This window comes from Python bivittatus, unplaced genomic scaffold (assembly GCF_059951505.1).
Source record: "Python bivittatus isolate LINGU-HERP-01145 unplaced genomic scaffold, Pbiv_v1 ctg000000_np1212, whole genome shotgun sequence".
NCBI lineage: Eukaryota > Metazoa > Chordata > Lepidosauria > Squamata > Pythonidae > Python > Python bivittatus.
In genome coordinates, this window is record NW_028277028.1 from 5971627 (window position 1) to 5983700 (window position 12074).

Consider the following 12074-nt stretch of genomic DNA (forward strand, 5'->3'; position numbering starts at 1 on the left):
GTTTTCCTGAAAGTGCTATTTTAGGCTGTATTTTATACATGCTTACTTGGAAGTAAGCACCATTGAACACGGTGGGATTTACGGCTGAGTAGGCACAGAATGATAGAATATATGCTTTGGGAAGGACTTAAGTGATCCAATCCCCTATTCAAAATAGGAATCCACCAACCCTTTCTCAACAGGTAGCCATCCAGCCCCCATCTGAAAACTTCCAGCAAGGGGCAGTCCACCACTTCTAGGAAACCTGTTCCAGAGCTTAACAGAATTTATAGTCAGGTCTTTGTAGTCTGACTTTTCTTACTTTTAATGGCACTGCAGGTTCCTACTTGATGCTTCTCTCCAGGGCAGGGCAGTACTATTTACAAGCCCCTTGTGTGTGGTGGTTCAACAAGTTGCAAATCTACCAGACTGCAGTACTATCGAGCCTATGGGGTCTGTGGAGGAACAGACTGATTTCAGCAATGTCAAGCATTGCAATGCAAACCCTGCCCCTTTTCTATGTGTGTCATGATGTTGCATGCATAAAAAAAGCAAAGGTTTCCTGTAGACATTAGTGTACCTAACCTACTCTTAGCCATCTTATCTACCAGGTAATTTGTTTATTTATTTAGAAGTGTTTTTATGCCACCGCACTCAAAGTGGATCTAAGCAACGTGATATCATGAGAGGCTCTGTCAAACACCTTACTGAGATCAAGGTACATTACAATCACAGTGTTGCCACAGTGTTCCCAAACTAGTCATTCTGTTATAAAATAAGTTTATTCTGAAATGACTTGCTCTGATAATGGTAATATTCTTTTCTAAATGCTGCATACTTTCCTTGAAGACATTAGGAAGGACTGGCTCCCTCTTCTGAAAGAAGACAGATGCAAAGAAGATGTTAAACAGTTCTACTTTCCTATAGCTTCTCATTATTACTTCCCCACCTTCCTGTCTCAATAGATCAACAAACTCCTTAATCAAGTAGGTTATTTTGGATTTTATTTTGGACAACCCCTTATTATATTATGGTTTCCTACCAGATTCATAATATTCTGGGCTTTAGCCTTCCTAATTCTACCCCTGCAGGCTTGAGTTACTAGCTTGTAATTGTCCTTAGTTATCAACCTCTGCTTCCATTTCCTATATATCGCCTTTTTACTTCTCAACTTGTCAATGAGCTTGCTGTTTATCAATAGGCCTCTTATAGTTTTCCCTATTTTCCTTTTCAGTGTTTCATCCCTCTTTGGCTTGTTTATTTTTTAAAATTTCAAGCCAGAGTATGCTACCTACTTTTTGTCCCATTTTGCTAAAATCTGACTTCTGGAAGTCCAGTGTATGTGACTGACTCAGCTTTTTCTATTCTGATTATTTTGAACTCCAGCATAATATGATCTGTTTTCTCTAAGATGCTTCACACCTTGAATCCATCCATCAGTTCTGCTTTATTTGTCAGTGTTAGGCCCAGGATAGCTGACCCCTTGAATCTTCTTCCATCATTTGAAAAATGAAATTGTCAGCAAAAGAGATTAGAAATCAGTGGGATTCTTAGATATGTTATCCTCTGCCAGAGTAGGTAATTTGTAGTGAAATTCCATAATGGTATCACTTTTGCTTCTTACTCCTTTAAATCTCACCCAAATGTTTCCAACAGGACTTCCATATTCAAAACATGAAGGCCTCCAAAGGCACTTTACTACCCTTTTTGTTGGATCTGTTTTTTTTTCAGAATAAGTAATATCTTCAACTTTGACACTGCAGTCCTGGCTCTCATCTGCTGCCAGGTTTCTATGATACACATTAGGACACATTTGCTTTTCTGGTTAGGATTTCTAGTTCTAGAAGATCGAGTTGTTTCCTTCACTGAACTGATCAGGATGGCATTAAGGTGTGCATGGCATCTCCTTAAAGGACAAGGACACCAATAATTGAGGGATGACCACTGCCCAACTGTGGCTGCTCAAATGTAGAGTTTGAATGGTTTCATCAAGAACACTCATGGTTAATGCTAAACATGAAGTCAGAAAAAAGAAAGGGAAATCTACTGAGTGTTCTGTGAACAAGCTATTAAGCAGAACTTTGATGGGAGCACGATAGAGACGTGTACAATTATGAACAATGTGAAGAGGATGAATAGAAACAAATTATTCTGTGGCTCTTAAAATAGCAGAACAGAGCTTCAAGCTGCTTAGATTTAGTACTAATTGGGGGACTACATTTCATTTTACTGTATCTGACTGCATGTCTCTCTCTGTTTATACTGTGAATGGGTCCAAAAGGACAGGGTTTCTGGTTGCATTGAAAACTGTTTTTTAAGGTGCAGCTTCCCAGCAAGGGGGGAAAAAAGGCTACATTTACCAAGATAGTTTTTCCCACATTGAAAATGAACGCACTCATTCTTCTTTCAAACTGAACCTGGTCATATTTTGTTGGCTGTGTGTCTGTCTTTCTCTCTGTCTTAAAAAAAGTGATGGAGGAGCAGGGAGAGGAGGAAGAGTACAAGATCATTAAGGATACAAAATCTGAGCATTCTGCTCTCCAAAGACTTTCAAGCTACTAGCCTTTGCCCTTTGCCAATTAAAAATCTGCAAAACCAAAATGGGTCAGAAAAAGGCACACTAATGAGGGTTGCATGCAAACTGTGGTCATAAAATTTTAAAGGATCGCTAGCATGGAGGAATTTGCCTTTCAAAACCTTGCAATGGGGAAATGTACATAGCAAAGAATGAAAGCAATGTGATGCATAGGAAGTACGCAAAAGATCAATAGAACTTTTGTATGTGATGAGATATTCTGAATGTAACAAGTTACTTTATTGTTTTAAAAAGCAGTGTAAATATTAATCTTACTATTGTAGACATGACTTTTAGCCATCTGGGTTTATGCCCCACACTGAAGACAAACAGTTTAATAAAATGGATTTGTAGCAGGCTTCTTATAAATGAACAGGTTACATGAAATTCATAGATAAGATGTTATGGATTTGACAATTTTGTGAACGACAAATCAATTATGAATGGTGGGCCTGCTTATGAACTCCCCAAAGACATTTAGCTGGCTCCTGTTTGAGACAAAGCAGTTGATTAAATGGACCATCTTGTTTAGACCAAGCAAGTTAATGATCAAATTATCATGAAAGATAACTATTACCTTATCATAACAGTTGCAAGACAGTCTTCACTGTATTAGGATTGACTGACTTCTTCAAAGACCACTTTTCTGCAATTTCTCACCCTTCTCCCTCCTGATCAGGTTGTTTTCTGTTTAACTTGTGAGAAGTAAAGGCTTAGGCTGAGACTGGTTATAATAATAAAATGTTGCAAGTCTGATTGAGTTGTACTTCCTCCTCCTTCTTATAGTTCAGTGAATTAGGGAGGTATCTGTCTAAGCTGCTTCCAAATGTTATGTGGAAGTTCCAGACTTAAACAAGGTTTTACTCCTTGTCACCATGGCAACAGCTTGCATATCTCTGTCAATGTCATCTTACTCTCTACAACCTCTGACACTTAATTTTCTTGTACTTTTTCTGGATTGGCTGAGAATTATTGTGAACAGAGAGACTAAGTAGTATTCTTATTACTAATTAAAACTTATTACTAATTAAACTTTATTTTCCCACCAGAGATGCAAATCAACTTGTGAAAAATTCTGTCCCATTCAGTGGTACCTAGGTAAGTGTCAGCCTTATCAGGTAGAACAGACAGGAAACACAACCAAATAAACCAATTCTATTTTATTGTAAAGCTACATTAACAAAATCTTGCAAGTCTGAAAATACAATCCTCCCCCTGCCTCCTTTACAGCCCAAGAACTTAAGGAGGGTCCCTTCTGAGCCTCTTGCTCTGCTCACTATGCAGCTGTGGGCTATGCTGTCTCTTATCTGACCATCCCCTAAACAGCATCCCTTCCCCATCTCTCAAGGTCTTTCTCACATACCATTACATCAAGCCTGACAAGGATCAGTTTCCTGATATCTCTGCTATTAATTACATGTGATGGGGTTTTGGTTAATATTTTGGATTTCAGTGACTTGATTTCTTTAATTCATACTTATTTCATTGAATGCAAATTGAGGAATGAGATTACCTGTTAAGACTAATGGTTGAAACTATTGGTTCTTTGTAAGGGCTGTTGAATATTTGTTTATTAAAACTTGCCTAAATATGTTAGCAAATTTGCCATGTTGTTGTTTTTGTACAGTCATATGTAGAAGTAATGATTAATAGTAGATAACTGCTTGATACTTATGGTATGATGTAACTGATTCTGTATATAAGCTGTTAAAATGCTCTACATAGCATTTCCGGATTATCAGAAATGTTGTAATTAAGTGTAGTCTTAAAATTAAAGACTGCATTTTTTAATGAGCCAAAATGTATGTTGGATTAGGTTTAGAGAGCTCTAGCTCTGTTGTTAAAATTTCTTTCTTTTTCACAGTTGTTTTATTGAACAAGAAGATAATGAAGACAAAAACTAAAAATGTGCAGAATTTTAAAATGAATACTGTATAATCAAGAATGAAAACAAAAGCATCAAGAAGAAAATCAAGAAACTTAGGGATACGCACACATAACATATGTGATGTTACTGAGAAATATAAATATTTTAAACATCAATAATTCTGCTCAGCATAACATTTATACAGATGAAGGTAATCAATCTATCAGGAAAAACTTTGTTCTGATACATAGTTGATTCAGTTTGCATCAGCAGGACATGATGATACAGATTTAAGTGGAATTCCATGCCATAGAAACTTCCAATTAGATTTGTTGAATTCATATCCCAAATCTTTCTCCCAGAGTTGTTTAAGACTTTCAGGAGAGCCTGTCATGCTTGATATAATAGATTTATAAAATATTGATGCCATTCCCTTGATTTTAAATGAAATAGAAGTTCATCATTTTTCAAGTGTTGTCAATGGTTGTAATGGATAATACCTAATAATCTTACAAAGAGATGATTGAATTTCTCTCATCTGAAACCAGCTGGAACATGCAAAATGTATTCAGCAGAAATAGTGTTTTCATCAATAAGTAATATCTAATCCAGTAAATTCCTCTATTTCTCTGTTCCTTGTATTGGACAAATTTATCTTCATGCAAAAAAAAGGATGTTCAAGGAACAAGAGAAAAAGAGAGGTCAACAGCCAAGGATTGTTTCTATCTTTCCCAAACTTCTATACAGTAGGTATAAATTTATGAAATTAATTATTTCATATCAGGAGAAAATGGCTTTGCCCTAGCTGATGAGTAGTTCAATTTTAACCCAATTAAGGTCCTTTCATAATTATTTGACAGGTTCCTTTTCTCTCCTTGGGCATGGAGCAGACTTGGTGACCTTGGGCCAGTCATCATTATTTCCCAATTATACTTGACAAGATTGTTCTGGTAACAAGGTTGTTATCATTCAGGATGAAACTATGGGAAGAAGAAAACATGCAAGCACCTTGAGCTCCTTGGAGGAAGGACATGCCATAAGCCTTGCCAGAATATGTAAATGATGTGCTTGAAAGTATCCTATTGAGTCAGCTGAGTGAAAAGTATGCTCTCCAGCTTTGGTACTCTTTTATATTAGCATCTCTTTTATTTATATCCATAGAAAGATATTTGGCACAGGTAGCTATTAGCACAATCCTTAATTTCTGACTACTGCATCCATCTGCAGTGCAATTTTTCTGGTTTCAATATATTTTGCTTCCATTCCTATCAAAGGTTGAGTAAGAGTAATTGCCTTTCTTAAAGCAGTAATACCAAGTTGATGAATGGTGTAATTTTTTTTTAAATTGTGCAAAACTTTTTTTTTTTTAAGACAGTGTTGTCCAAACTTGGCCACTTTAAGATGAGTGGACTTCAACTCATGGCTGGCTGGGGAATTCTGGGAGTTGAAGTCCACTCATTTTAAAGTGGCCAAGTTTGGACAACACTGTTTAAAGAGAAGCACTCGGGATCAGGTTTCTAGTATTTTATGGCTTTTGCTTTGAAACCTTTCCCCTACATGTGTGAATTCTGGTTGTGATAACACAGTGCTGAGGGAAGGGCACTATAGTCTGTGCCTGCTGTGAGTCATTCTCTTCTTTATGATCACTTCACACATTCCAGAGTTGAGCGCTGGCACTGAAAAGAGTTCCATAACTTAGCTCTGATGTTCTCTAAATTAAGAAGTAGAAAGTTCCCAGAATATAGAACACTTTCAAATCTCTCTATTCTGGAAAGCCTGTGATTGTGATTCCTGCAATTTTCCCAAGGGAAGAATATTTTTTTCAGATACAATCAGAACAGATTGTGGGCTGAGGGGAACAAATTTAGGCTGGACACTGTTATCAAGATTTTGCTAGCTTACAGCCTGATTTCCCCAAAATATTTAGTCAGACAAGCAAGGCCCACTACATCCAAAAGTATGTAATTCCTGTTAAACATGTTTAGAATTACAACAGTTACAGCAGGGTGACATATTTTTCAGACTGAAAGCTGCCCTTTCACCTTTGAAAAAAGCTGGGAAACTATTTTCAAGGACTGAAGTGGCAGCAGTTCGTGCATTTCTGGTTTCAGATACATTCCCTGTAGGAGCAGCCTTCCTTTTCCCATGACCATCAAGTAGGTGGAGAAACAGCATTCAATGTATAAAGAGAAATCTTTGGCACAAGAAGGAATGTCTTCTTCTCTATTCGAGTCCTTGCTCCAGAAATTATTGCAAATTGCAAATAGAAGCTCAGAAGAGCTTTTTCAGTAGTGGAACAAGTATTTGGCAATACCTGACTGGCCTTGTTTGGCTTAGAAGCTAAGTAGGATTGGTCCTAAGTAAGAGTTAAGAGGGAGACTGCTAGAGAATACCAGGGCTACAGGCTAGGCTGGGAAATAAAAAAAAAAACATCCCTTAGGAAGACAGCAACAAATCATTTCTGTATTGTTGCCAAGAAAATTGCACGAACATGTCCATGAGGTCACTGGTGGTTGAGCACAACTCAACTCTACTTTTTACAATGGTGAAATACTCTCCTAGTGCCAATATTTTGATATTTTGGACATCAATCAATTATATGGCACCTCCAGCATGCTTTTGACTAAATTCCTGTCAACTCTTGACTGACTTTGTGAAGTTTACATTGATGAGAAATATTGGTGTTGTATTTTTATATCTTATTTGTTAATTTATTTAATACACTTATATGGCCACTCATCTTACATACCATAAATATGGGCGGCTCATGGCAACAAGAATAAAAGCATGTAAGAAACCATTTAAAAAACCAACATCCAAAAAATGGCACACAGCCCTCATTACTGTGTGATGGGCTTTATTAAAGGTGTTTGAATGCACTGACTTAAATAACTGAATGGATTCTTAACCTCCACCAGAGAGGATTTGTGCATGATAGGTAGAACTTAATGGAAATGTGTTTTTCTGCATTTAAGTTGCTTATTCAATAAACCTATTTTAAAGATAATTGGGTGCAAGTGTTGAAGAAGAGGTAGCTAGAAGTGTTAGCTGTATTGGTCTAACATAGCATCCAGAAATGATCAAGATCTGCAGGAAGGCATTCCTGCTGTCCTCAGAGAGGCACTGTGCTTTCCTGAACACACTATTTTAAGAGCCATTGCCTTTCTCCAGAGCAATTGCAATATGTTATCCCTCTGCCCATTATGTGGCTGTAGAGAAACCAGCTGGCCAAAGACTCCAGGAGAGGATTAGATTGCTTTCCAATATTTCTGTGAATTAGAGCTTAAAGCAGAATGGATGAGTAGGAAAGTATATATGTGTGGAGAGGTTGGCACAGGAAAGACATGTTATATTTAAGTTGGCAGCAGGAATGGCAAGTTATATAAAGATTCTGCCACTACAAAGTCCTTGATGTCTATGCATTTATTCAAGGAAAACAAACATCCATAGCATGCTTTAAGTCTAAAATGGTGGGCAGAGCAATAGCATTGGGGATGGGGAAAATCTATGCTAAATTTTCTTTCTTTCTGCTTTTCCCTCCACTTTTCCAATGCCAGTTTTTCCACTCCCTTACCTGCCTCCTCCCCAATTAATGCTTTAAGGAGGCTTTAAATTTACCAGATCAAAAGCATTCCTCATTTCCAAGGAATGTTTTTGATTTGGTGGATCTAAAGCCATCTTAGATCCACTCACACCTTGCCATTTTTCAGTCCCTCATCTAGCCACAGAGATGGTCTTCCCATCTAAAGTTCTGGGCTTCTGAAGGGACATGAAACAAACCCAAAAAACCAGACCCAAAAAACCAAACCAGCTGTAGTAACCCAGTCCCAATATAACTAAAGCATCAGGGTAGGCTTCAGAACCTGATGCATTTAGCACATCAACTGAAGCTGAACAAAAGCATCCCAAACCTCAGCCATTATTTGAACAAAGTCAGATTTAGGAATGTTCACATGCAAAGTTTCACCCCTACTGGATACAAGAGGAGTACTGTCCCATCATGCTACAGATCCCTGGACAACTTTTCCCATAATTTTCTATATTTTAAAGAGAATGGCTCAATCAACTTGTATGATGTAAATGGAGATCGCTATAAATTTTTACAGCAATGTGGCCCTGTCTCCTGTTGCAACATGCAGCTCAAAGGTGGGGATAGTCCCTTGGCCAAAATTACACAACCCAGGTTTATAGTCAACACTCCATTACATCCAGGAACTCCCAAAGTTTAATTATCATCAGATTGTCAAGCATATCAAGCCTTTACTCAGAAACTTAATGTCTGAAATTAAGCAGAAATTATCCAACATCCTTCAGGCTGGATGAAAATAATCCCTCCTCAAAGGAGCCATTCACCACTTGTCTTCCAGAATTGCTGAATTCCAAAGTAGCATAAATGACACAAAGTATATTTCTCCATTTGAGGCTTCATCTCCAGCAACCTCCAGATTTTGATTATTGAGAATATTGTCTGCAGGTCTGTCCCTGAAAGCTGGAAACTTCAATTAATACAAAACACGCATGCTAGATTACTAACTGAGATTGATTATTAGGACCACCTCAGGGGTGTTCTAACTCTTTTCTTTAAAGCATTATACAGCTTAAGACCTGCCTACATTTGCTTTTAAATTACCCCAGCCATGAGCTGGAATCTTTGGAGATACTCAGGGTTAAGTGCATGTGGACTGGGAAGAAATTCTTATTTTACCTTGCAAGGCTTTGCCTGTTAAATTTTCTTTCCAAGGAGGCTTGCTTAAGCTCTACCTGGAAGCATTTTTTTCCCCTTCTCTATTCTCTTACAGACTATTTGATTACAAGGGATTCTTGCTTCTACTAAATAAGGTAAAATAAGTTGCTAACTTGTAGAGGATCTTCAAGGAAAATGTAGCCCAGAGGCCTCCCAAGGGGCAGGCTGCATGGATCAATGGACCACACAAGTTGATATCAAAACTCCTAAAATTTTATTTTTACTGTGGCCTGACATAGGATATCCTAAACTGGTTTCCTATACAAAGACATTTCCATGGTGCAGTCTAAGAATCTTCAGATGTGACATAAAATAAATGAGTCTATTCAACTAAAAAGGCATGCTGGTAAAACAATTTAATGGATACAAATTTCCAAATGAAATACAAAATCTTCTTAATGTATGGTATTGTTCTAAATTCAACACCAAAAGCAGATGGGTGAAATTGCAGATATATTGTTGAAACATACACCAATATTAGTCAACAACAGCCAGTTGTCTTTACATAATAAAGTCATAATGATAAAGAACAATACCGCCTTGAGCTCTTTTATGAAAAATGGGATGTAAATTCAAAGAAGGAATCAGGCTTTTTTTGTTTAATTCTGCAGGCATTTATGTTAAGGTTTACATAAGCTCATATCAAAGGGAAATTCCTGTATAGTAAGTGGGGCAACTTGTTTAAAAACTGTATGAAAACAAATGTAAGGGAAATTCCGTAATGTACCTGAGCAAGCCATGTTGGCTTGAAATATGTCTACCTTTTTGATTCATGCTTTGTGAATAGAAAAACAGAACAAACTAGAGGTAATCCCCAGTTTAAGAACAAGTTCTGTTTCCAAGATCTGAATTTGTATGTAAGCCGGAACAGTATTATTGAGTAATACCGTATAAGTAGTATGCGTAATTAACTCGAACCATTGTGTATTTGACTGAAATTTTGCTACAATAGGCTCCGTTCTTAACTATGGGTCATCCGTAAACTGGGCATTCTTAACCCAGGGACTACTTGTATTTAAATTAAAATACATTATAAATACACATACACAAGGTAAAGATACTCTTGAGTTGAACTTGATTCCTGGTAATTACATGTTTTCTTTGGCTGCCTGGGGTTTCCTGGTGGTTTCCCATCCAGGCATTAATCAGGTCCATCCCTCTTACTTTCTGAGTTCAACTAAAAGTTGACTCAGTGCTCCATGGGTAAGGCTCTGGACACAATGAAAACAAATGCATGAGTGATGTAATTTGCACTGAAGCCACTTATTCTATCAGCATGATAGTCATTAGTGTCTGTGTGGTTTAAGTATGTCATTTAAAACAACAGCAGCAACAGCCATGGTGTTTTGCCAGACAGCCAGCTATTTTGTCTAAGAATGGGTGCAAAAAACTTACTTCTATGCCAACTGGAGATGCTATGAATAGAAATACTATTTACACATGTACATAAAATTGACAGAATAATTGTGCAGTTTGTTAGCTTTGCAACATCCCTGTGAATTAACTTTATGTCTTTCTCATTTTAAAGCGATGAAGGTGAGAATGAGATGGTCATTTGACTGACAGTGCTTCCTGAGAAGTTGGCGGAATGTTTGGTCCCTCTCTTGGGTCCAGTTATATCGGCATAGGCTTTTGGTGGAATTTGGATTATTTTATTCTCAAGGTACACTTGTATACTGCAAGAGTGAAGTGTGGTGTGCTAACATGTATACAGTCTTGTGCTACTTTTGCTGTTTGCTAGACTATATCCAGTCACTTTTAACACAGAAACATTTATATGGTTATTACATGTGAATGGATATAATCTAGAACACAGCAAAAATATAAAATTAAATATAATATTAGTATTATTATGCTAATAAATGTAGTACTTACTAAGTACAAAAATTAGTATTTAGTAAAAATGCGTGGTACTGGGCAAACTGATTTCCTGTAGCCACAGGGGCACCTAATGAAACAAAAAGCTTAGATAACTGATGTTTTTAGGGTGTTATAGGGCTTTAACATATTTAGGCTGCAATCCTATACATAATTACTGGGAATGACTTCAGTTAACTTCAGTTATGTATGGGATTACAGTTAACCATAGTAGGTCCTAGGCAGAAAGAACAGCAGCATTTTTTTATAGGGAAAAATGGTGTTGTGAATGTTATCAAGTAAATTTCTGCTCAGTAAATAACATTCCCTTCACAAATTCCCAGTGAACAAGCCATATGACAAAGTGCTATTTTAGTAAAAGTTATGCTCTGTTGATAAATTCAAAGGTTGATAGGTAAATCCAGCAACTGCTCTCTTAATATCAGTAGGGTTAATTCCATATTTATACACATGAACATGCACACAAAACCCAAATTGTCCATTTTTAATAATTTGCTGGAACATGGGTATGACTTTAGTAATACTGGAGGGAATAGGCTACTCTGACATTCATGAAGTTTCAAGAAGTAATTGAACTACAGTGAGCAACACTCTTAATATATCCAGTCACCAAGCTTTCCATTTCCAGCCCCACATTTCACAACAGTGCTGACAGGCAAAAAATGGAGCTTTTACCCTGCTAGTTCTGACCTTCAAGTAGAGCAAACATAGAGAATGAAAGTCAAGAGAGATGTTCTACTCACTTTGTCCTTCAAATTTCCTGATGATTGTATCCAAATAGGTGTTCTGAGGGGCCACATGCCCCCTCCTGACAGGCATTTTTAAATTTTTGTTCACATCCAACGGGCAAGAGAAGTTCCGCTCTGCTCAGTAAGATGTTCTGGTTTCTGGTTTGAGTGGAAGGGAGGAAGAAGCTTGAGCTGTGCTCTGAGAAACCAAGGGGCAGTTAGTTAACAGGCCCTTGCCTCTTGTACTCTCGTGCTTGGTAGCTGTGAAGAGAGCAGAGACTCCCCCCTCGTACCCATATCCCT

At 37.4% G+C, this 12074-nt stretch overlaps 1 protein-coding gene across 6 annotated transcripts in view; it reads right to left on the reverse strand.

Annotated features, from left to right (window-relative positions):
• Window positions 1-12028, reverse strand: part of KCNH6 (potassium voltage-gated channel subfamily H member 6) — a 122605-nt gene extending 110577 nt beyond the window's left edge. For 2 of the 6 annotated variants that reach the window (XR_015796292.1, XM_088141252.1), the window contains exon 1: window positions 11787-12027. Coding sequence is in view for 4 of the 6 variants with exons in the window: in XM_088141252.1 (XP_087997378.1) it covers window positions 11787-11862 (76 nt within the window). In the remaining 2 variants the exon portion in view is untranslated. Of the gene's footprint in view, window positions 1-11786 lie in introns of all 6 variants that reach the window. The other 4 variants (XM_025164232.2, XM_025164230.2, XR_015796296.1 and 1 more) reach the window with 3 other exon arrangements.
• Between the last annotated feature and the right edge of the window lie 46 nt (window positions 12029-12074).